General features: G+C 29.9%; 3 protein-coding genes across 3 annotated transcripts in view; 1 reads left to right on the top strand and 2 right to left on the bottom strand.

Moving 5' to 3' along the window:
* The window catches only part of LOC111675602 (procollagen-lysine,2-oxoglutarate 5-dioxygenase), a 23,606-nt gene extending 22,393 nt beyond the window's left edge, over nucleotides 1–1,213 (bottom strand). Inside the window, exon 1 of the mRNA XM_046951399.1 lies at nucleotides 772–1,213. Coding sequence (XP_046807355.1) covers nucleotides 772–913 — 142 coding nt within the window. The 5' untranslated portion in view covers nucleotides 914–1,213. The remainder of the gene's footprint in view (nucleotides 1–771) is intronic.
* Nucleotides 1,214–2,935: 1,722 nt separating this feature from the next.
* On the bottom strand, nucleotides 2,936–8,926 carry LOC111675599 (ubiquitin-protein ligase E3A). Its single transcript, XM_023436379.2, is given in 10 exon segments — nucleotides 2,936–3,792; nucleotides 3,853–4,345; nucleotides 4,454–4,635; nucleotides 4,702–4,916; nucleotides 4,969–5,323; nucleotides 5,390–5,631; nucleotides 7,102–7,540; nucleotides 7,542–7,591; nucleotides 7,594–8,492; nucleotides 8,555–8,926. Coding segments are annotated over 10 exon segments (3,315 nt in total). The 5' UTR covers nucleotides 8,656–8,926; the 3' UTR covers nucleotides 2,936–3,453.
* Nucleotides 8,927–11,072: 2,146 nt separating this feature from the next.
* Nucleotides 11,073–14,740, top strand: LOC111675600 (protein FAM91A1). The gene is made up of 2 exons (XM_023436382.2): nucleotides 11,073–13,046; nucleotides 13,469–14,740. Exons 1-2 carry the CDS (start codon nucleotides 11,246–11,248, stop codon nucleotides 14,572–14,574), a joined length of 2,907 nt encoding a protein of 968 aa, XP_023292150.2. The 5' UTR covers nucleotides 11,073–11,245; the 3' UTR covers nucleotides 14,575–14,740.
* Nucleotides 14,741–25,950: the final 11,210 nt, after the last annotated feature.

Genomic DNA, 25,950 nt, shown 5'->3' with positions numbered 1-25,950 from the left:
GTTCTAGTTCAGTTCTAGTTCAGTTCTAGTTCAGTTCTAGTTCAGTTCTAGTTCAGTTCTAGTTCAGTTCTAGTTCAGTTCTAGTTCAGTTCTACCTCAGTTCTAGTTTCAGTTCTAGTTTCAGTTCAGTTTTAGTTCAGTTCTATTCTAAAAATTTCAGAAATTTAACAAAATTTTATGTAAATTCTTATTATTCAAAAAGAAATTTTCCATAAATCTTAAATTTTTCTCAAGGATCTTGCTCGAACAAGTTTTATGTTATCAGCAACAAAAATAAAAAAGAGCATAAAAGAAAGATGACATCATTTTGAAAGTAAAATCACTTGAACCGAATCCTTTAACTGGCATAAACAACTTGTTGATTTTCAAAAACCTAAAATTAACTAATCCTATGCTTATTTTTTATATCTTTACTCCAGGTATTATAAAAAATCTTAATATGTATTAATCTTGCAAAGAAAAAGAACGTAAGTTTTTTGACTGATGCATGGTGACGGCCGGCCGGGCGGGAAGTAAATGCATTTCAATGTGCATACAAAAGTTTTCACAGAAATAAAGCAACTAAAACAATGAGCTCATAAATGATAATATGAAATTGTATATACAACATAAATCCTCTATATTCCACAACGAAAACCCCAGCCCTCTGGCCTTATTCTACAATTCAAAAAAAGCACAACGCCGGCCGACAAATTATAAACAATAAAGAAAATATTACAAAAAAAATGTATATTAATCAACAAAAACTGAGACATTTGCTCATATACATACCATCCAACACTGCCGCCTTTTCCTCGGCTTCGGTTAAATCTCCTCCCGCCGCTAACACCCCGCCTAACAGGCATGTGTTGTATAGAAACAAAAGTACTAAAAGCCTGCAAAGGATTTTAGTTGTTTTGTGTAACTTAAACATTTTATTAATGTTTTTTTTTTTTTTCTTGATTATTGTTAACTTAATAGTGGCACTTTTTGTTTTTTTCTTTAGTTTTAATTTAGTATATCATGTTAATTTATAAAACAAAATTTCAAAGTAATGAAATGCTGGTAAAAAATAAAACACTTAAACAAAAAAATTGTTTATTAATTTCCTTTAAAACAAGCGAGTATTTATTGTAGTTTCTTAAAATGCCTCCAAACGAGACAAAAGTAAAATACTAAATGAATTTATTTAAACAAAACAAATTTCATTTATGTTTATTTATTTTAGTATAATTTTGTTTTTTTGAGCTAATAAGAAGAGGAGCGAAAACACACTGACTGTATTTGAGAGAGTGTCACACAGATAACGGATATTAGTGTTGCCACGTAATGAAATTAGTGAGAAAAACACAATAAAGGAGATTTTTTAAGGGATATTTATTAAATATATAAAAAATTTAAAAACAAACCAAATATTTTTAAAGAAAATACACTTTTTTATCAAGAAAACATATTAAATTATAATTTTACCTTAAATTAAGTTGTTATTTTAAAAAAATTTGTTGTTTAAAAGGCATACAATAAGATTGTAAAAAGTGGGGAAAATAATGATTTTCAGGGGATATAAACCAATGAAAATAAGTGAGAAAGAGAGCAAAAGATAAAGCAAAAAAATGATGCCACTGTTTAAATTATGTAAATCTTGAGAAAATATGGAGATTTTAAGGTCAAATCAATAAAATGTGTAGGGAATCAAACGACTAATAAGGTTTGCCTTAGAAAATCAAAAAATAAAAAGAATTTCTATATAAAAAATGGAATTCAGGCCTTTTGGTCTAATTGAAAAACAAGTATTTTTCTAGTTTTTTATTGAAAACAACAAATAAATTCGAAATATTCCTATTGTTTTCAATATAAAATGAGAAAGAAATGTTTCAATATAAAATGAGAAAGAAATGGAACAGGCAGTTAGTTTTTTCTCAAAGAAAAATTAGTTTGAAACAAAAATTTCTCGAAATAAAACTTTGCTAAAAGCAAATTTTCTAAAAAAAAGTTTGTTCAAAAAAACTTCCAAAAATTCATCCGCAAATCATTTTTTACAAAAATGTCTGGCAGCGTTAATTTTTAGTTAGATAAAAGTTCTGAGAGATTTTTAAAAAAAAAAAATTGGTAATGCCAGATTATACTATTCAATCGTTTAAGCGTTTTTATTGAAACTGCTTTGAAACCGTTAAGAGTAAGTTCAAAATTACAAATGATTTTAATGTACAAATTGGTACATTAGTAGGGTTCTATAAATCGACTTTTGAATAATCGAACAATCAATTTTTTGTCGAAAAAAGTAGAAGTCGACTATTTTGTTCCAAAAAGTCGATAACTCGACTATCGTCTATGAAAAAGTGGATAAGTCGACTTTGTAAATAAAAGTCGTAAAAAGTAGAAGAAAGTAAAAAAATCGAAAATAGTAGAAAAAAGTAAAAAAATAGTCGAAAATTTTAAAAAAGTGGAAAAATGTCGGAAACTTTAAAATAGTCGTAAAAACTCGAAAAAAGTAAAAAAAATAGTCGAAAATAGTCAAACTTGTCGAACAAAATCGAAAAAAGCCAATAAAAGTCGGAAAAATCGACTTTTTATAAAATGCAAAAAGTCGACTTTTAACTAAAGAACCCTTTACATTAGTAATAATCTTTACAGGACCCAATTTTTTCTTTTTATTTCTATTTACCCCAAACAAATTGTTGTTTGTAAAATGCAGCTATACTTTTCATTTCAATAACACTATGCACCAAAACATTGTAAGAACCCCGATATGTTGAGCCATTATTACACAAACTTTTCTTTTAACACTATTTACACAATTTTAATTACTTTTTTTTAAATTAAAAAAAAAATACTTTATTTACAAAAAAAAAAAGACAAATGGGGGAGCAAATTGGATGGAAGAAATAGTAGAGAGTAGGGTCTATAATTTCAGTAAAAAACCACTCTCGGCGACTTATGTATATAAAAAATAAAATGCCAATAATATATGTATATTATATTTTTTAAATGTTTTAAATATTTAAATAATAAATTAGCGAAAATGAATATATTAAACAGGATTCTAGTAAGTAGAAGAAAAAAGAAGCTTATAAGTATAAAAATATGTAAAAGTAAATGATTTCATTTTTTGTTTAATAGTTGTGTGAAAAAATGTATGTAGTGAGTGTTCTTAAAGTAAAATAGTTTTCTTTAGCTTTTCTCAAACAAGCAATAGCGTTTAAAAATTTTTCTTTTAGAAGTTAGGTGGTCTTCGTTTTACACATAAAGTCTTAAAAAAAAAAGTTTATTAAGTTTATGTTAAAGAAGTTTTAAAAAAATATAAGTATTAAAACTAACTTTAAAATAAACTATTTAAGACTTTTCATTCTCATTAATTATTCATTCATTCTTATTTAAACAAACAATATACAAAATATTTGGCTGTTAATGATTAATATTCGTTACTTTTCGGTTAATTTGTTTACTCTTTAAAGTACGTGCGGTTGGTAAGGTTTACAACATACCGAAACCTTTAGAGTAGTTAATGGCCTTTAAAAGTCTTTCTTCTAGTTTTTCTTTGCTACTGTACTCGGGCAGCAAGAGAACATTGAAACAAGTGTGAGAAGTAGGCAAACGATCGCTGTCGGGACCATGACGTGTTATCAACAATTTAAGGCGACTTAAACCACCGACAGGCACTCGATCTGAACCGGTAGTAAATTCCAATAGTTTACGTTTCGATTCTTCCGGTAGATTGTGTACAATACTCCAGAAATCTTTGATAATTTGAGTTTCTTTCGTATAGCCACCCTCATATTCTGTAGAATCTTCCAATTCCATAAAATCGAATTTCTAAAGTTTTTATAACTTATGTTGAAAAGGATTTCAAAAAAGAAGTATAAATAAACTTACCCTACTGCCACACACCAACAACTCCACCTCCTCCGGTCGGAATAGTAACTTCAAAGGCGATTCATCTGTTACCATATCAAAACCTTTTTTGAAGGCTTTAAATTGTCTTTCAATATTTTTGTTGAGCAAAAAATCACTATATAAATCAACGAATTCTCTTTTATTCTCTTGGCATACGACTATTTCACCACCACCCGGTTTCAGTTCATGTTCGACTACTTCATCGAAAACATTTTTATAGCTAATTTTAAAAGTTTGCATAAAAACATCTTCCATATCGGGTTCCTCGTAATCGAGCATTGACTTAAGACTTCTATAGAGTGTAGGATTCCAATCCTGAAGATCATAAAAGGAACCTCGACCACCCATTAGTTTACGATACACTACCATGGGAAAATTCACAGCCAAAATTATGTTATTGTAAATAGCTAAACCTATAATAATGCCGATCAAAGTAAATTGTGCTTCATTCTCGAAGGGAGTAGAGTTAAACCTAGAGGAGAGAGAATATTGAAAAGGAAATGATAAAGAGGTTTTCGAAAGTAATGGAAAGGAGTCTTTTCTTTGAACAAACTTATAGATATATTAGTATTCCACTTACCACATTGTATTGGTATCTTCCTGATGAGTAAACATGCCAAAATCGGGATTAAATAGTTCCTCGACAATTAATTGAAAGAACTCCTTTGAAACACCACCCTCATCTATGCCCTGTTCACCCACAAATTCTACTACCAATTGTTTTTTCAAGTCTTTTGGATTGCTCATGGCCACCAGTTCCAGCTGAAATGAAAATTTTTAATACAAAATTAATTCTATAAAGATGGAGGAAAGCACCACATCACCTACCCCTATTAGAGCATCATTAACAATATTATCACGACGAACTTTTAGTTTAAGATTCGGTTGGGCCACTACCTCATTGCCATCGTAGTAGTATAATAATGAATAAAGGGAAGAATTGCGTTCACTGTACATGCGTATGCGACTATCGTAATATAAAGCAATAACTTTGGTGGCCGGGGTCAAGATAAAAGAATACAGCATAAAGGAAAAGTGATTTCCTGCAAATGGAAAACTTAAATAAAAAACGATTTTTTTGCCTACAAAACTTACCTAAACTATCTACACCTAGAGGATCTAGCGATAAATTCTTATAGGATAAATAATCACGATCCATTTGTATGGCATCACTTAGGGTTTCATTGTAAAACTCTTCATAGGGCACTAGAGGAACACGACAATCCATACTGGAAATATTTAATTCTTTTTCCAGTTTATCCTCAGCAAAGGCCGCATGATAAGGATAGAGTACTTGACTATAGTGAAATATATTATAGTCATCGTTGGAAGAACCAGCTGCCCCCGAAGAGCTGGAGGCTGCTTCTGCCTCTGCTGCTGACTCCTTGCCGGACGTCGATATATTATAAGCATCAACTTCTCCTGCCAATATATTGGCATAGAAAACAATCTAAAGCATATGAGAAATGATTATCTAACTTGAACTTTTAATTGTTGTTTAATGGCGCTTTTATACCTTTAAAACTTTGGTTATGGCTATAACATCGGGATTCTCTTGTACGGCATCTTCGTCTAGCATTACTTGTAAAGCTATTAATTGTTGTAGCGATTGTATGAAGGGATGTAGATTATCTTTATAGTGTGTCGCCCAAATACGGGCCAATCTGGCTTGTGCCTGCACAGGCATTACAACGGCAGCCTGGCAAACTTTTGGCATACTGACTTCCATATATTCAAAGTCTACAAAACGATTAGAAACTGGAATGTCAAAAAATATGTTCTTTAGAAAAAGTTTGTATTTCGAAAACTTTTATTCCATTTTTTTTGGATAAATTCTTTGAAAATGTTCAAAAATTACTCCTCTAGTTCAGTTCTAGTTCAGTACTAGTTTAATTCTAGTTCAGTTCTAGTTCAGTTCTAGTTCAGTTCTAGTACAGTTTTAGTTCAGTTCTAGTTCAGTTCTAGTTCAGTTCTAGTTCAGTTCTAGTTCAGTTCTAGTTCAGTTCTAGTTCAGTTCTAGTTCAGTTCTAGTTCAGTTCTAGTTCAGTTCTAGCTCAGTTCTAGTTTAGTTGTAGTTCAGTTCTAGTTCTAGTTCAGTTCTAGTTCAGTTCCAGTTCAGTTTCAGTTTAGTTCTAGTTCAGTTCTAATTCATTTCTAGTTCAGTTCTAGTTCAGTTCTAGTTCAGCTTTAGTTCAGTTCTAGTTCAGTTCTATTTCAATTCTAGTTATGTTCTAGTTCAGTTCAAGTTCAGTTCTAGTTCAGTTCTAGTTCAGTTCTAGTTCAGTTCTAGTTCAGTTCTAGTTCAGTTCAAGTTCCGTTCTAGTTCAGTTCTAGTTCAGTTCTAGTTCAGTTCTAGTTCAGTTCTAGTTCAGTTCTAGTTCAGTTCTAGTTCAGTTCTAGTTCAGTTCTAGTTCAGTTCTAGTTCAGTTCTAGTTCAGTTCTAGTTCAGTTCTAGTTCAGTTCTAGTTCAGTTCTAGTTCAGTTCTAGTTCAGTTCTAGTTCAGTTCTAGTTCAGTTCTAGTTCAGTTCTAGTTCAGTTCTAGTTTCAGTTCTAGTTCAGTTCTAGTTCAGTTCTAGTTCAGTTCTAGTTCAGTTCTAGTTCAGTTCTAGTTCAGTTCTAGTTCAGTTCTAGTTCAGTTCTAGTTCAGTTCTAGTTCAGTTCTAGTTCAGTTCTAGTTCAGTTCTAGTTCTAGTTCAGTTCTAGTTCAGTTCTAGTTCAGTTCTAGTTCAGTTCTAGTTCAGTTCTAGTTCAGTTCTAGTTCAGTTCTAGTTCAGTTCTAGTTCAGTTCTAGTTCAGTTCTAGTTCAGTTCTAGTTCAGTTCTAGTTCAGTTCTAGTTCAGTTCTAGTTCTAGTTCAGTTCTAGTTCAGTTCTAGTTCAGTTCTAGTTCAGTTCTAGTTCAGTTCTAGTTCAGTTCTAGTTCAGTTCTAGTTCAGTTCTAGTTCAGTTCTAGTTCAGTTCTAGTTCAGTTCTAGTTCAGTTCTAGTTCAGTTCTAGTTCAGTTCTAGTTCAGTTCTAGTTCAGTTCTAGTTCAGTTCTAGTTCAGTTCTAGTTCAGTTCTAGTTCAGTTCAAGTTCAGTTCTAGTTCAGTTCTAGTTGGAGTCTAGTTCAGTTCTAGTTGGGGTCTATGTCAGTTCTAGTTTAGTTCTAGTTCAGTTGTAGTTCAAAAATAATGATATCTAATAAAAATTCCAGTTTTCATAAAAAAATATATAAAATCACTACTCACATGCCATTGACATATCGAAACAGATGACGAAACAATGTAAAACCTTTTCCCAATCATAGAAGCGGCCATGTTTAATACTCTCGGCCAGCAAGATGATATTTTCATTTATAGCCTCACGCACCACTTTTCTTTTCAGACCATGAAGTTTCTTCTTCACCCGCCTTAAACTCTCAAAATCGACCTGAGTATCACAGCTCTGTGACCATTCGACTATATCATCTAAGTCGTCAGAGTTTGCATCCTCATCCATGGGTTCTATGCTATCGCCGCCGCCTAACCCTGCACCACTACTGCCAGCTACTGCTGCCATTAAGCTGGTACTAGAGCCCGCCGCCTCTGAGACACTTCCCACTGAATTTCCATATATATTTTTTAATTCATTTACGTCTGGTAGCTCCTCGTCGTCATCCTCCACCTCCTCACCTGGCTGTTGTTTGTTCATCATCATTATCATCATCCTCCGCTAGACAGGTGCTATCCTCATCTGTTTATGTTCTCCCTCTAAAGTACGTAAATCTTCTTTTTTCAGTTCTTGTGGTGATTTGCCCAATAGCTCTTGTAGTTTAGAGGCTGCCGCACTTGAGGTAAGTTTAGCCAGCGGAGGACGTCGAAAACTTTTACTTAGTTTCTTGACCGAACAATAGACATCATTGATGGCATGTATTAGACGATCGTAGCTTTTGTATTTCTTACATTCCTCAATCAGTTCATCGAGTATCTGTTCGTTTAGGTACTCTACAGGAGCTAAGGTAGGTGTGGGAGGATCAGAGGTTTTTAAATTACCAGCAGAGGCAGTGGCATCATCAGCATTATTATCTCCGCCGCCAGCCACTTCACCTAAAGCCACTAACAAAGGCATTTCTATGGTAGCACAGCTAGAAATATTGGTATTACTACTGCCAGTGGAGGAGGATGAAGCGCTGGAGCTGCCTGAGGTAATGGTACTATTTGAAGTACTACTGCTGTGTTCCAGAGAATCCATATTTTCATTGAGAGGCGTATCGGCGGCGTTAGAACGATTAGAACTTGTGGGAGATTCATGTTGTGGACCCGTTCTAGGTACTTTGGGTGGTTGTTGTGTATTATAGCATTCACATAATTTGGCATCTTGTGAAAACAATTGTATAGCTTTAGCAGCTATTTCATTGGGAGTCATGGGTGCCACCTGACCGCTGGAGGCACAATTTTTATTCGAACATTGGGGATTGCCACAGCCACGCTGCAGCTGATAGAAGTAACGTTCAATTAGTTCCTTGACGGCAGATCTTTTCATATCGGAAGTGTGTGTGGAGCGTGTATTAGGGGTTGTGTTGTTAGTAGGGGGCGGCCCACTTGCATTCGTTTGCTGCATTGCCAGCTGTCTTTGTCGAAAAGACAAATCCTCGGGGAAGCTAGTTATTGTTGTTAAATTAGAAAATTTAACAAAATTCTTTATAATTCTTCATAAACTTACCTCGTATTTTCCTCCTCATCCGACATTGAGTGGTCTTGAGGTGTTTCGTTCTCTTCCGCCTTCTTTGAGGGCAATTTTTCGTCTGCTTCTGTTGGGTTCATTAAATGTGTTTTGTTTTTGCCAATTTTTTCTTTCTTTCACTTTCTTTCTTTTTTCAGTTCTCAGCCTTCAGAAATAGTTTTCTTTTTACAAACTTTTCATTAATTTTAAACTTTTCTTTTTTAACTAGCTGCTGCTATTTAATTTAATAAAAAAAATCCTTTTTTCTTCTTTATTATTGTCGCTCTTGGTGTGAAAAAAAGGAAATTAATCGATTGTTTTTAACTGTCATAGAAATTCTTAAAAATCATCCTGCCCTAGAGTTGCCAATAGTGTAAGAGTGAGAAAGAGAAACAAAATGCTGGGAATGTATTAGTTATATATGAAAGCTGTGTGCTGGAGAAAATATAAACATCTGTTTAACAGAGATCACTGTTTTTTAAATGATATGAGGGAAATTTAATGGGAATTTTTGGGGAATTTAAGGATTATAAGAATTTTTAAAGAAATTCGAGGAATTATTTTAAGAAATCAATTAAAAATATTACAAAAGACCTGATTATATATATTTCTCTAGAAAAATATAATCCGAATAAAGTTTTTCAGAAAAATGTATTCCAAATAAAGTTTTCATTTGAAAAGTTGATTCCGAATAAAGTTTTCTTTAAGATAACTATTCCGAATAAAGTATTCTTTTGAAAAGTTGATTCCGAATAAGTTTTTTTTTTCAAAGAATTATTTCGGAAAAATAATTATTTATAAAACTATGTTCCGAAAAAAGTCTTCTATAAAAAATTTATTTCGAAAAAAGACTTTTTAGAAAAATGTATTTCGAGTAATGTTTTATTTAGAAAGAAGTTTTTTTTTTGAGAAATATATATTTCGAATAAAGTTTCTTTAAGTATTATTTCAGAAAAAGTATTATTTAGAAAAATGTATTCCAAAAAGTCTTCTATAAAAATATCTATTTCGAAAAAAGACTTTTTTAGAAAAATGTATTCCGAATGAAGTTTTTTTGAGAAATATATTCCGAATAAAGTTTTTTTTGAAAAATGTATTCCGAATGAAGCTTTTTCTAAAAAATATATTCCGAATTAAGTTTAATGGGAAAGATGAATTCCAAATAAAGTTTTCTTTAGAAAAACATATTCCGAAGAAAGATTTCTTTAGACAAATTTATTCTCAACAAACTATTCTTTAGAATATCTTATTTTGAATAAAAAGGTTTCTTAGTAAAACATATTCCGACTCAAATTTTTTCAGAAAAAGTTTTTTTTTTGAGAAATATATATTTCGAATAAAGTTTCTTTAAGTATTATTTCAGAAAAAGTATTATTTAGAAAAATGTATTCCAAAAAGTCTTCTATAAAAATATCTATTTCGAAAAAAGACTTTTTTAGAAAAATGTATTCCGAATGAAGTTTTTTTGAGAAATATATTCCGAATAAAGTTTTTTTTGAAAAATGTATTCCGAATGAAGCTTTTTCTAAAAAATATATTCCGAATTAAGTTTAATGGGAAAGATGAATTCCAAATAAAGTTTTCTTTAGAAAAACATATTCCGAAGAAAGATTTCTTTAGACAAATTTATTCTCAACAAACTATTCTTTAGAATATCTTATTTTGAATAAAAAGGTTTCTTAGTAAAACATATTCCGACTCAAATTTTTTCAGAAAAATTTATTTCAAATGAAGTTTTTCCAGAAAATTTTATTCCAAAAAGCTTTTTCAAGAAAAGTTTATTCTTAATAAAAAACGTTTATATTACGAATAATTACTATAAAAATAGTAATATTAAGGAAAAATATTTTTGAATAAAGTTTTTCTAAAACATATACAAAAAAAATATTTATTTAGTAAATTCATTCCAAATAAAGTTTTTATTTTTTTTTTTTTTTTGAAAAAGTTATTCCGAATACTTTTCTTTAAAATGTTTTACAGTATTTTCTTTAGAAAAAATTCCGAACAAAGATATTATTTTTAGAAAATCCGAACAATGTTTTAAGTATATTTAAAATAAAGCTTTGAAATTTTAATTTTTTGTATAAAAATCTATTTTTTAAGAAAAAGTAATTTTTTGTTAAAAATGCTTTACAAATAATTTTTTAGATATTCCTTTTTGTATAAAAAATTTCTTAACAAAAAATTTTTATATTTTAAATATTTTTGAACTAAAAAATTTTATTTAAATTAAGAGTTTCATAAAAAAAATTCATTTTAATGTTGACATAAATTAGCAAATAAAAAAATTTATAGATATATAATTTATTTAAATTTTTTTCTTGTTTTATAAGATTTTTTCAAAGTTCCCGTATAATTTCCTTTATTTTTATTGCCAAACGACTTAAATCTGAAACGGGCAACTCTATTTCCTTACAACTCTGTGTTTTTATTTACCAAAACTGCTATTTCTCTCTTGTTTTTGTATTTATCTTGTTTACTCTCTGACTCACCTGTCATTAACAGCTGTGTTTTGGTCAAGTCAATCAGAATTTTTTCCTCTACGTTATCAATTTTCTTCATTCTAAAGAAAAAATAAAAATATCGGTGAAAATTAAAATTTTAATTAAAAATTAACTTGAAAAATGTTTGTTCTCTAATATTTTACTAATAAACAAAACTAAATCTAATAAACTTTTGCCATTTTCCATAATGAGTAATGAAAAAATCGCCGAAGATATTGCAAATTGTGTGCGTAAGAATGTTCCGTGGCATTTGCTGCCCGTCCATCTCAAACAGATTTTACACAACAATCAGCGCGACTATGAGAAGTATGTTTTCAATTATAGTTTAAAAAATCAATTAAGATTTCGCGGTAATCTGGTGAATAAGATATTTCGCAAAGAGCAACGTTACTATGAACTGCTGGTCACCAAATCTATCAATACTTTGGGTCTCTTTCCCTATCATTTGGCGGATATAGTGACAAAAGGTTTGAGAGTGACTCCGTTCAATTATTATTTGGATGTTTTATCGCAATTGCTGAAAAACGATAAAAGCTATGATACTTTACCGAATTTTACGGCAGCCGATTGCTTGCGTGTCTTGGGCATAGGACGCAATGAGTATTTGTCCTTGATAAGTGATTTAAAGACTCATACCACACGCGCTTTGCTGTTTACCGCCAAACCCAATCCTTTGGAATTTTTGCCGAAATTTCCCCAACGTATACGCATAGAACCCTGGTGGCGTGTGGAGGTGGGTTTTGTTTTGGAAACCGATATACGTTTTGTTACGCCCGCGGAACGTTCATTAATAGATGACTTAATAGATTTTGGCTCCCAGACGGCGGGTAAATGTGACTATCATGTAGTGCATAATCTATATCGCAAGGGTTTGATTTATTTGGATGTGCCCATTTCGGGGGAGGATAAAATTTCTATTCCTCCTCTAAAAAATTTCGTTATGAATCGTGTGAGTGGTGACTACTTTGAGAATTTACTCTATAAAATCTTCGTAAGTGCTGATGAACACATGACCATCTCGGAATTGGCTCAAATGTTGCAGCTAGAATTGGATTCTGTTAAACAGGCCATTTCGCTCTTCTGTCGTTTGGGTTTTGCTCAATTAAAAGAACAGGCTGCTTCTCAGGATAGTCCTTTAAACTCACAAAAATATCATGAATCATGGGATGAGTTTAAACGTGAACAGGCCTTGGCCAAAGAACAGCCTCAGATAACACCTTTAAACTATAACAACTATGCCACAAATACAGAAACTGAAGCAGCAAACGACATCCAACTAAAAGCTAAAGAAAAGCCTAAAGATCAAGATTCATCTTCAATAGGCTATTTATCGTCTGATGGCAATACCAGTGATTTTAGTTTTGCCAATATGCCCACACCCTCACCACAACCTACAGCCAAGACTTCACCCCAACAAAATTCAGATCCCGAGTTATCTTCAGAAATAGATGATTTATCGGAAAGCACCACTAAACCTTCTCTAAAAGAGTTATTACCGGAATCTTCTCCCAAGACCGGCAAACGTGTGGGTTTCTTATTTGATTCCACCCTTACCGCTTTCCTAATGATGGGCAATCTATCGCCTGGTTTAAAAAATCATGCTGTTACCATGTTTGAGGTGGGTAAATTGTGTGAGGAAAGTATGGACACCTTTCTGGCCGAACTGGAAAAGGTCTCACTTCTTGATGCTGAGGGTGAAGGTGATGTTTCACGTTATTTTGCTCATGCTGTTATTTTACGTTCCACAATTTGTTCTTTGCGCCACCTGTTGCCGGGAGGTTTGGATCTTTTGCGTTTGGAGTGTTTGGAATGTCTAGATCAAAAGACACGTGATCGGGTGCTGGAAAAGAAATATAAATTTATTATTTCATCAACACCTTTAACTGCCTCTTTGTCACATTTATTTACGATACCATTCTTCGGACAATACTATCGTTCTTCGGAGGCTTCGCATATGTGGACAAAGTTGTTTTACAATCATATCACAGGTGAGTAAAACGCTGCAGCATTTCAACATCCCTAATTAGGGGACTAAGAAGAAATAAAAAGAAAAATGGTTGTGTTGTTGAATAGAATAGCTGCTATAGATAGATTAGTTTATAAGATAGGAAATAGATCAAACTAAAATCAGTTTCCAATTCAAAATAGATTAATTTCAGATTAGATTTTTATCAAAAATCTATTTTTCTTTAAAACCGATTCATGATTACATAATTAGATTCTCAAAGCCTTGCTATCAAAAACGTTAAATATAAAAAGATTATTTTCCCAGCCGATTTCCATTCAAAATTGTATACCGCTCATAACAGATTTCTATATAAAGATTTGAACCTTTGCTTTTTAAGGGTTCAAAGCTTTGTCTTTTAGTTTCTTAACTTTGACTCTCTATTTTCCAACTTTATATTTACAGGTTATGGACCACCCTCTTTATTTCTTTGCCGCGGCACCGTTCTGAAAACTCTGCCGCGCATATTCCTCGGCTATGGTAAACTGCTTGTCAATATCTTACATTCCGATTCGTATGTGATTAATAGTGAAAATTTCCGTAATCTTAATGATCAACTTAAAAATGGTTGTATACTCTTACAAGGCTATGGCATACGTACTCCTGGTGAGTTACGCTATGAAGCATTCCCTTTCAATGCGAAAGATAAAGAACAAAATAAATGGATCAACCATAAAGCGGTGCAAAGGCTACAAGAGCAATTAGATTTGAAACATCATTGTGGCTATATAACCTTTGTAAATACTGGAGTAGCTGATATAGGCTGCGAAAACTATGAAGTGGAAGTTAAACTAAAGCATCCCAAAAGTAAACTTAAAGCTTTGAGAAAGGATAATAGTATTAAGGAAACAGTGCCAAATAAAACCAAAATGGAAAAGGAGATAACGGAAGAATTGCCGGAATTACCAAAAGATTTAATGTCTCCTGATACCACGGAGGTATGCAGCTTTACCAGACCCGCCAATACAATGGCTGCTACATCTCCATTACACAACTTAAAAACACCCGATGAAAACTATTTTGCCAGCAGTCCTAAAAATAATGAGCCTTCAGCGGTTTATACCTCAGAAGACTGTAACGAACTGTTGGCCTCAGAGTTGGCCAAATGTAAACCTGAATTGGTTTCCCAGGGTTCTGTAGAAATACCCTTAGATAGAACTTTACCTAAAACAGAAGAAGGTCTAATCAACGATTCCGATGAAGACATAAGTGAAGAGCAGGCTGAAGAATGGACTTTATTGGATGTTAACTTTGGTGTGCCGCTCTTTGATGTGGATTGTAATACACGTATCTGTGAACAAATTGTACGTCATTTGTGTACGGAGGAGAATCTTAAGGAATTGTCACAACATTCTTCGGCAATGTCCGAGAAATTTTATAATTTTATTAAACAATGTTTGTACTTTGAAGACGAACGTATGGAGCAATTGAAAATAGGTAAAAATTTACCACATCCACGTATTAATTTGGCATTTGAAAATGGTAAAGTTTGCTATTGGAATGGTAGATAAAGGAGAGATAAAAGAGCAGATGTTGCAATATAACAGAGGGAGCTAGAGAGAGGGAGAAAAAAAGTATTTTCCAATAAGATTAAGAGAAATAAAAGAGAAGTAAACAAAGTAGAGTAAAGTGAGGTGGATAAAGAGAGAGCAAATGCAACTAAGCATGAGAGAGAGAGAGAGAAAACAGATAGCAACAAAATCAAAAATAAGGCAGATCAGTTTCTTTCTATAAATACTGTTAAACTAAAGAGTAATAGAGCTCTCTTTTTCCATATCATTTTAAACTCTTTGTTTTGCTATTAAACTAAAATTTACTTAAGTAACAGAAAAATCCAGTGCAAAAACAAAGTTTTTATTTTTTTTTACAAAAAAATACCAGTTTTTTTTCATAGTAATTAGATAATTATGTACTTTATTGTTTTTATCGTTTTTTTATTAATATAAATCTATAACATTCCAATGTTTTTCCATGTTTTTTTCTTTTTAATTACTAATTCTTATTGTTATCTTTATTATTATCTTATCATTTTTTTATTATTAAAAAATTACTAACAATTAAAGCGTGTTTTTTTTTTTTTGTTTTGAAAATAAAACTAATTCCTTCCATTCCTTAGTATTTTATTAAAATATTTAGAAAAACATCTAATAAAAGAAGAAAATTTAAAAAGAAACAATTGAAATTAATACATATTTATAAAATAAGTATTTTTTTCTTATTTTGCTCTTTCAGAGGTCCATTAGTTTGTTTAAAACAACTGAATATATTCAATATTTTTTTCAGAAACAAACACAGCTTATTATAAACAAAAAAAAAAAAAAAAAACTAATTTAACTATTAATTAATAAAATAAATATACATATATTTTAACAGAATATTTAACAGAATAAGATTTAAAAGCAAATATATAAAACAAAATTTGTAATTAATTTCAAAAAAAGAATTGAAATGTAAAAGATTATAAAAGAAATATAAAGAAAAAATAATAAATTTAATGCGATTTTAAAATTAATTTAAAAAGAGTTTTGAAAAAGAATAGAACTTGAGCTGAACTATAACTAGAACAAACCTGGAACAGATCTAAACAGACCTTGAATATAACTAGAACAGAACTAGAAAACAACTAGGACAGAACTAGAACATATATAGAACAAAACTAGAACATAACTACAACACAACTAGAACAGATCTAGAACAGAACTAGAAAAGAACTACTACAGAACTAAAACTGAACTAGAACTGATCTAGAACTGAACTAGAACCGAACTAATACTACAACTGATCTATAACTGTACTAGAACTGAACTAGAATAGAACTAGAACTGAAGTGAACTGAACTGAACTAGAACAGAACTAAACCACAACTAGAACAATAACTTAACCAAACTAGAACTGAATAGAACTGGAACGGAACTAGAAGAGAACTAGACCAAAAGCTGAGAAGAATTCAACTAGAACTCAACTTGATCTGAACTAAAACTGTACATGAACTAAACTATAACTCCACAAAACTGAAATTGGACTCCATATGAACTGATATTTTAGACAAATGAGATAATTTTAACTATCCATAACTAACATTCTACTAATGGGCCGATTATCGGTAACAACCGAGATTTTATTCTTAAATAATGTTAACTCAATTTAAATTTAATCCATATTTTTAATTGTTTGTTTACATTTTTCAGTTGCTAATCTGTCAAAATAACTACAGATGACACAATATCGATAACATTTTGGCAAAAAACGATAGTTGCCGCTAATAATACCAACACAAACTAAGTTTCCTTGCTATCCATAAACGACTCATTAAATTGTATGTTTAATTAATTAATATATCAAAAACCTAACTCTTCTATATAAAATTTCATAAAAATCCATTCTCATCTTCATAATTTTAAAAGCAAAGTGTGCCAATATCAAAGTGGTCAACGTTAACTTTAATTAAGAAGCTAATATGCATCAAAATGTCCTTCCTAGTGCAATTACATTTTCCAAATTTCCCTACTTATCAAACATTCTCTTCTATCATTCATTTGTACACTCTCTTAATTCTCTATTGCATTAGATTTTTAAAATAAAAACCAATTAGAAATGTGCAACTTCAACCACTTCTTACTTGACTTCCACATAAAATTAATATATTATTTAACCATATTTCAAAACCTTAACTCTTCCTTTATCTATAAACCAAATTTGATAAAAATCGGTTAACTATTTGCAAAGTTATTAACTAAAATATCCAACCTTCTTAGTTTCATCACTGCTATTTTCACATCAACAAACAACATCAACACTCTCTTTTTGACATTTATTTACTCTTTCTTGTCATCTACTTTTGCTACTCTTAATTTCTTCCTCAGTTTCTTATTAGACTTTTAGCAGTGCGCGTCGGTTTTTGTTAAGAGCTCGTGCGTATTTTAGTAAATTGTTAATAATTTCGGGAAAACAAGTGTTAAATTAATAAAATAAAGTGTTAAATAATTAATTAAAAGTTTAATTAATAAAAATATAATCTTAAAATGTCTGTAGAGTAGTTAATTTGTGCAAAATTGAATGAAATTCCTTAAGAAATTTGTTTGCCAAAAAAGTTTGGCCATTTAACGGCCATGTTGTTTTTCACTTGTATCAAAGGTTTTTGTACAAAAATTTAGTTTAAAATGTCATGAAAGTGAAATGTTTTAAATAAAAAGTTATTAAATATATGTTAATCATATGTTTTAAGGGTAGTTTTTTAAGGTAAGTTGTTAAATTTTTAATTTTTTCATAAATTTTCTTTTTCTTGCATTTAAGTGTCAGTGTTGTTAGAATTGTTGTTTGTTTTTTTCTTTTGCTTTGTGTTCTTTTTTTTGCCTTGTCAAAGGAGAAAGAAGTGTGTGAATGTTTGTGCAATTTGTTTTATTTACTTTTGCTGTTGTTGTTGGTTGTCAATAGTAAAGCGTGATGTGAGGCAGTTTTTAGCTGCACTTGTTGTTCTTGTTTTTTTTTTTTTGCAGGCTTATAAAAATATATGAGTATATGAGTTTGTGTGTTTTTATTTTGGTTTTGCAAAGTGTATGTGTTTTTTATTTGCTGCGTTGTTGTTGTGCTTGTTGTGGTTGTTTGTTGAGCAGAGGTTTTTGATTTTGATGTGTTTGGGAGGAAAACTGTTGTTGCTGCTCTGTTGTTAGTGAGTTAGTTAGTAAGTTAGTTAACTAATTAGTTAATTAGTTAGTTACTTAGTTAGTTAACTACTTAGTAAGTTATTTTTACTTTTATTTTGGATTTGCAAAGTGTTTGTTTTGTATTGGCTGGCTGGTTAACTAAAATATCCAGCCTTCTTAGTTTCATCACTGCTATTTTCACATAAACAAACAACATCAACACTCTCTTTTTGACATTTATTTACTCTTTCTTGTCATCTACTTTTGCTACTCTTAATTTCTTCCTCAGTTTCTTATTAGACTTTTAGCAGTGCGCGTCGGTTTTTGTTAAGAGCTCGTGCGTATTTTAGTAAATTGTTAATAATTTCGGGAAAACAAGTGTTAAATTAATAAAATAAAGTGTTAAATAATAAATTAAAAGTTTAATTAATAAAAATATAATCTTAAAATGTCTGTAGAGTAGTTAATTTGTGCAAAATTGAATGAAATTCCTTAAGAAATTTGTTTGCCAAAAAAGTTTGGCCATTTAACGGCCATGTTGTTTTTCACTTGTATTAAAAGTTTTTGTACAAAAATTTAGTTTAAAATGTCATGAAAGTGAAATGTTTTAAATAAAAAGTTATTAAATATGTGTTAATCATATGTTTTAAGGGGAGTTTTTTAAAGTAAGTTGTTAAATTTTTAATTTTTTCATAAATTTTTTCCTTCTTCTTGCATCTAAGTGTCAGTGTTGTTAGAATTGTTGTTTGTTTTTTTCTTTTGCTTTGTGTTCTTTTTTTTGCCTTGTCAAAGGAGAAAGAAGTGTGTGAATGTTTGTGCAATTTGTTTTATTTACTTTTGTTGTTGTTGTTGGTTGTCAATAGTAAAGCGTGATGTGAGGCAGTTTTTAGCTGCACTTGTTGTTCTTGTTTTTTTTTTTGCAGGCTTATAAAAATATATGAGTATATGAGTTTGTGTGTTTTTATTTTGGTTTTGCATATGTATGTGTTTTTTATTTGCTGCGTTGTTGTTGTGGTTGCTGTGGTTGTTTGTTGAGCAGAGGTTTTTGATTTTGATGGGTTTGGGAGGAAAACTTTTGTTGCTGTTTTGTTGTTAGTTGTAAAGTTAGTTAGCTAATTAGTTAGTTACTTAGTTAGTTATTTTTATTTTTTATTTTGGATTTGCAAAGTGTTTGTTTTTTATTGCCTTGTCAAAGGAGAAAGAAGTGTGTGCATGTTTGTGCAATTTGTTTTATTTACTTTTGTTGTTGTTGTTGGTTGTCAATAGTAAAGCGTGATGTGAGGCAGTTTTTAGCTGCACTTGTTGTTCTTGTTTTTTTTGCAGGCTTATAAAAATATGTGAGTATATGAGTTTGTGTGTTTTTATTTTGGTTTTGCAAAGTGTGTTTTTTATTTGCTGCGTTGTTGTTGTGGTTGCTGTGGTTGTTTGTTGAGCATAGGTTTTTGATTTTGATGTGTTTGGGAGGAAAACTGTTGTTGCTGTTTTATTGCTAGTTGGTAAGTTAGTTAACTAATTAGTTAGTTACTTAGTTAGTTATTTTTATTTTTTATTTTGGATTTGCAAAGTGTTTGTTTTTTATTGATTTGTGTTCTTTTTTTTTTGCCTTGCCAAAGGAGAAAGAAGTGTGTGCATGTTTGTGCAATTTGTTTTATTTACTTTTCTTGTTGTTGTTGTTGGTTGTCAATAGTAAAGCGTGATGTGAGACAGTTTTTAGATGCATTTGTTATTGTTGTTTTTTTTTGTAAGCTTATAAAAATATGTGAGTAAGTGCATTTGTGTGGTTTTATTTTGGTTTTGCAAAGTGTATGTGTTTTTTATTTGCTGCGTTGTTGTTGTGGTTGTTTGTTGCGCAGATTTTTTTATTTTTGATGTGTTTGGGAGGAAAACTGTTGTTGTTGAGTTGCTGTTTTGTTGTTAGTTAGGTAGTTAGTTAGTAAGTAAGTTAGTTAAATAGATAATTAGTTAGTTACATAGTTAGTTAGCTACTTAGTTATTTAGTTAGTTAGTTAGTTAGTTAGTTAGTTAGTTAGTTAGGTAGTTATTTAGTTAGTTAGTTACATTGTTAGTTAGTTATTTTTATTTTTTATTTTGGTTTTGCAAAGTGTGTGTATTTTATTTGCTGGGTTGTTTTTGTTGTTGCTGTGGTTGTTTGTTGAGCAGAGTTTTTTGATTTTGATGTGTTTGGGAGGAAAACTGTTGTTGTTGCGTTTTGAGTTGTTGAGTTGCGGTTTTGTTGTTAGTTAGTTTGTTAGTTGATGGTTAGTTAGTTAGTAAGTTAGTTAGTTAGCTACTTAGTTATTTTTATTTTGGATTTGCAAAGTGTTTGTTTTTTGTTGTAGCAGCGACACGTGTAAAGTCGGTGTGGCTGGGTTGACAATCCTTGGTCGTTGTTCGTTGAACTCCGAGTCGTTCCGGTGCGAAGAACCGATTGTCGTGGGAACGTTTGTTTTTTGTTGGCTGGGTTGTTGTGGTTGTTTTTTGTTGATCAAGGTTTTTTGATTTTGATGTGTGCGGGAGGAAAAATGTTGTTGTTGAGTTGCTGTTTTGTTGTTAGTTAGTTGGTTAGTTAGTTAGTTGGTTTGTTAGTTAGTTAGTTAGTAAGTTAGTTAGTAAGTTAGTTACTTAGTTAGTAAGTAAGTTAGTTAGTTAGTTAGTTAGTTAGTTAATTAGTTAGTTAGTTAGTTAGTTAGTTAGTTAGTTAGTTAGTTAGTTAATTAGTTAGTTAGTTAGTTAGTTAGTTAGTTAGTTAGTTAATTAGTTAGTTAGTTAGCTTTCAGAACTTAATTAGTTTTGCTGTTTCTTGCTTCTTCTTTTCTTGCTGTTCCACAACAATTTGCTTGTTCATTTCATAAATATTTATAACAAATTAATTAGTTTTTCTTTGGTTTTTTTTCTCTCGCCACAAATTTTGTTAAATCATGTTGTAGCTGCAACAAATGCTATAAATTTAATTTCTTTACAATACTTTAACTTGTTTATAACTAAAACTTTACTTCTTTGGGAATAGCAACGAAAAAATAGCACAGTCATAATTATGATCATCATGTTAAGAAAAAAAATTATGATGGGTATTATGACAACATGTTGTTTTTATAAAAGAAGCAAAACCTTTACATTAACTTGCTTGATAATAATGAAAAGCATCATATTTTTTTTTAAACAAGTTTTTCTGTGATATTACGCTAGATAGAAACTAATAAAAAGCAATACAAAATGTATGTCATTTATCCATTTGAAAAAAAGGTGTTTGTTAATGAAATTAAAAAAAATGTAATAATAATAATGATAATATGAAATATTTAACAGACAGTTAAAACGGAAGTGTTATTAACTAACAATGACCTAAATTTTAAGGAATTTTAACAGAAAAACTGCAGATTATTTTCACAATTTTAGATTTGTTCTCATAATTAAATTTAGCAAATTTTTTACTTAATTAAGTTGAGACAAAGCCTAATAAATGGCCCAGAACTTGAGAAATTTACTTTTCTTATAATAAAATGGAATTCAGCTTATAAATTAGGTAATTCAGCTAAGTAATCAGGATAATTTCAACTAATTTCTGTGTTTTACACTTTAAATTTCAGCCTCAAGTTCATTGACTTTATGTTGAATTCAAGTTTATTTTAATTAAATTGTTTATTACATATTTTTATCTATTGATTTCAAAAAAATATGCAAAAAAACTAAAGATTTAAGACAAAAACTTGTTATTTTCGGGCTATATACATGACAGAGCCTACCCGGTGTGTGTCTAACGTTTCATTAAGTTCTACAACAAAGTTTCAATAATCTAACCAAACAGTCAATAACATACACATAACACACCTTACAAAATAAAAAGACACGAGAAAAAAAAATGATAAAAACAATTTCTAAAATGTCTTTTACATGCTAAAAGAACATTTCAAAAAAATAAGACACACAACAGAAAAAACAACACGCATTTGTAGCATCATCAGAATTGACCGACTTTTTTATAAACATAAAAAACAGCATCAACAACATCATTATCATCATCATCATCATAAACAACATATTTATCACTGACAACAAACTTCATTATTACAATAATACTTATATAAAAACACTACTAAGTGTGTGCGTATCGCTGTGTCTAGTGCAACAACATCATTATCTATAACATCATAATTGTCAATATCATCATTATGATAATCATATAAAGAAACGTGTTATGTGAACCAACTTAAACTTATAAGAAGCTGAAAAAGAACTCTTTCACGTATTAAACGCACAAGTGCGTTTTAAGGCGACATCAGGTGGTCGGGTGGTCGGGCGGTCGGTTGGTCGTTTGTTTGTTTGTTTGGTCATTATGTTGTGTTGTGGTCATAAAAAAACGCGTTTTTTCTTTTGTAGACTTAACCAAAGAAAAACAAGAACAATTTTCAACATTAAACCTGTAATAAACAACGGTTTTTTCTAAAGAAGAAGGAACAAAAAAAAAGAAAACAAATTTGGCAACGGTCACACAATCATGTTTTTTTTTTGTCGAAAAGACAAGCAACATTAAGAATTAAGAACAACAACAACAACAAAAGCAAAGAGACAAGTTCAGGAACAAGAATGTTATACCTAAAAGAAAGAAGTTCTATATACATATATAAAAAAAAACAGAACATTATAGAAATGTTTTATTACAACAACACAACAACAAAAAGAAGTTTACAAATAATTTATAAATTAATAATAAAAAAATAATAAAATTTTAAGAAATTTCTTAGCTGAATAGCATTTTTTAAAGAGTTTTTATAAAAAAAAATCTTGATATTTTTTAAAATAGCTTAAAACTTGTTAGCTGAATTGCTTTTAAAGTTAGCTGAATAAGGATTTTATTCATTCAATTAATAAAACATTTGCAAATTTCAAGTTTAACAAGAAATTTTCTCAACTGAATTAAGAAAATTGTTAGCTGAATAGGGATTTTATTAACTAAACTAATAAAACAAATAAATATTTTTAATATTTTAAGTTTTATTTTAGCTGAATTGAGAAAATTGTTAGCTGAATAGAGATTTTATAACCATAATTGATAGAAAATTAACAAATTTCAGTTTTAACAACAAATTTTCTTAGCTGAATTGAGAAAATTGTTAGCTGAATAGGGATTTTATAACCCTAATTGAAAGAAAATTAACAAATTTAAGTTTTAACCAAACATTTTCTTAGCTGAATTGAGAAACAAGTTAGCTGAATAGGGATTTTATAATCGGAATTGATAGAAAATTAACAAATTTCAGTTTTTGCTAATAATTTTCTTAGCTGAATTGAGAAAATTGTTAGCTGAATAGGAATTTTATGACTTTTATTGATAGAAAATTAAAAAATTTCAGTCTTAACAAAAAATTTTCTTAGCTGAATTGAGAAACAAGTAAGCTGAATAGGGATATTACAAGTTAAATTGATAGACCAAACATTTTCTTAGCTGAATTGAGAAACAAGTGAATTGCAAAAAACTCTTAGCTGAATTGCAAAAACTCTTAGCTGCGGAATTGCAAAAAAGCTTAGCTGAATGCAAAAATATCTAGTTGAAATGCTGATTTGCAAAAATGCATAGCTGAATACAAAAATCTACAGCTGAATGACTTAAATCATAAGCTGAATTGCATTTTAAACAGCTGAATTGCAAAAAAGCTTAGCTGAATGCAAAAATCTATAGCTGAATGCATTAAATCATTAGCTCAATTGCATTCTAAACAGCTGAATTGCAAAAACTCTTAGCTTAATACAGAAATCTATAGCTGAATTGCTTAATTTCTTAGCTGAATCTCATTTGAAACAGCTGACTTGCAATATCCTAGCTTAATACAAAAATCTACAGCTGTATGACTTAAATCATTAGCTGAATTACATTTTAAACAAAAATCTAAAGCTGAATGATCTAAATCATTAGCTGAATTGCATATTAAACATCTGAATTACAAAAAAGCTTAGCTGAATGAAAAAATCTTTAGCTGAATTGCTAAAATTTCTAGCTTAATTGTATTTTAAACAGCTGAATTGCAAAAACTCTTAGCTGAATACAAAAAACTATAACTGAATTGCTTAAATCCTTAGCTGAAATGCAAAAAAATCCTAGCTGAATACAAAAATCTTTATCTGAATTGCATTTTATACAGCTGAATTACAAAAAATCTTAGCTGAATGAAAAAATTTTTAGCTGAATCGCTTAAATCTTTAGCTGAATTGGATTTTATTGCAAATTTAAGCAGCGGAATTGAACAATCTGTTAGCTAAATTGGTTCTAAATATGGATTTCTTTAATTTTTAACAAATTTATTTAAAGATTTCTTATTTTAGTTTAGTTTAGGATTTAGTTTAGCTGAATTATGAAAAGTGCTAGCTGAATAGAGATTTTATCTAATAAAATTGTTTATTTCTTGTTTAACTTGAAATTTAAACAGCTGAATTGCAAAAAAGTCAAGATATAAACGAAAGCCTATAGCTGAATTATATAAAAAGCAACATTTCTTTAGCTGAATAGCTTAAATCATGATCTGAATAGCATTTTCTTTAGGAAATAGCCAATTTCTTAGATCCTTCTTAAAATTTACTTAGCTGAATAGCATAAATAGTTAGCTGAATATGCTTTAAAGGTAAATTTCTTTAATTTTTAAGGTTTTAATGTGAAATTTTTTTGTTTTTGAATAGAGATGTTTCAAAACAAAATTGCTTATTTGTTGTTTAAATTGAAATCTAAACAGATGAATTACAAAAAAGTCTAGCTGAATAGCAAAATACTTTAGTTGAATTGAAAAAATTTTTAAGAATTTTGAAAACACTCTTAGCTGACTACTTTTTCCTTTAGCTGAATTACATTTTCTTGGAAAAATTTATATTTTTAAAGTTTTCTTGTAATTAATTTCAAAATTACACTAGTTTTAAACAATAAGTTTGATATTTCTCTGCTTAACTCATTAATCTTTTAGCAGACTAAACTCTCTAGAGTCAGCTTCTTTAAGCCGATAGAAGTTTGTCCATAATTTGTAGGAAAAATCTTTATAAATTTCCATAAACATCTTACCATTTTGTCTCAAATTTTGATTACATAGAGGAAAAAAATTTTTATAACTCCTGCTGTTTGTATGTTTTTGTATGTTGTTGTTATTTTTTGTTTCTAACAAACTCTTTTTTTAGAAGCTTGTTATAACCATTAGATTGTATAACACACTAACAAATCAAATAAAGTTTTTTTCTCTTATATCTTTATCTCTAACCAAAAGTGTAGTCTGGGTTTTTGGCGGTGACTACTTGTTATTTGTCTTTATTACCTTAAGTGGCCACACATAACAGGTGCAGTTAATTTTTAAAGTTTTTTTCTTATTGTATTTTATAAAATTTTTAATAATTTTAAAACCCAAAATCAAACAAATGTTAAGAAAAAAAATGACTGACCAATAAACTTAATCAACAAGAAATATACAAGAGAAAAAAAGCTGTACGCGCAAAAATGCAGTCAACTTAACAATTACAACAACAAGTTTGTTGCTTAAGTCTTACGTTTTTGGCAGTTCTCACAAGATAAGTTAACAAACAACACAACCATAAATAAAATATTAGAAATTTTTTTTAAAAACCCAATTTCTTCAAGGATTTTCTTTTTTTTTTTTTGCTATAAAAATACTCTAAAGTTATATCTCTTCTTATTCTTCTTAAATATTCAAATAATTAATTAAACTTCTAAACTCCTTTATTTATGTTTACTGCTCTAGGAGGCGTGTTTTTTTAAATAGTCTAAACTTGTATCTTATACAGTTTGCAAATAAAAAATCTTAAATTAACACGCCTTAACAAGATAATGATTTATAATAAATGCTTTAATCATACTTACTAGTCTAGTAAAGCCCTCATCTGTATAGCAAGAAGTTAGCAAGTTTAATGAAGAAACTCTAACGTACCTTTTTATCCAATGATTACAACATTTCTTGATATTATTTTAAATAAAAACTAAACTACAAGTAAATACTTTAAAAACAACATTAACATGTGGTTGATTGTTTTTGTTGTTGCGGCGAAATGGAATATTTAGATATCAGCAGCACTGAGCGAAAAAGAGAGAAAACATCATACAATAAACAAGACTATAGACTGGACTATAGAATAGTCTAACGACAAGACTAGACAAGACTAGACAAGACTAGGCAAAACTAGACAAGACTAGACAAGACTTGACAAGACTAGACAAGACTAGACAAGACTAGACAAGACTAGACAAGACTAGACAAG

The sequence above is a fragment of the Lucilia cuprina genome, chromosome 5 (assembly GCF_022045245.1).
Source record: "Lucilia cuprina isolate Lc7/37 chromosome 5, ASM2204524v1, whole genome shotgun sequence".
In the NCBI taxonomy this organism is placed as follows: domain Eukaryota; kingdom Metazoa; phylum Arthropoda; class Insecta; order Diptera; family Calliphoridae; genus Lucilia; species Lucilia cuprina.
Note: the sequence above shows the minus strand (reverse complement) of the source record. Positions and strands in the feature narration are given on the sequence as shown.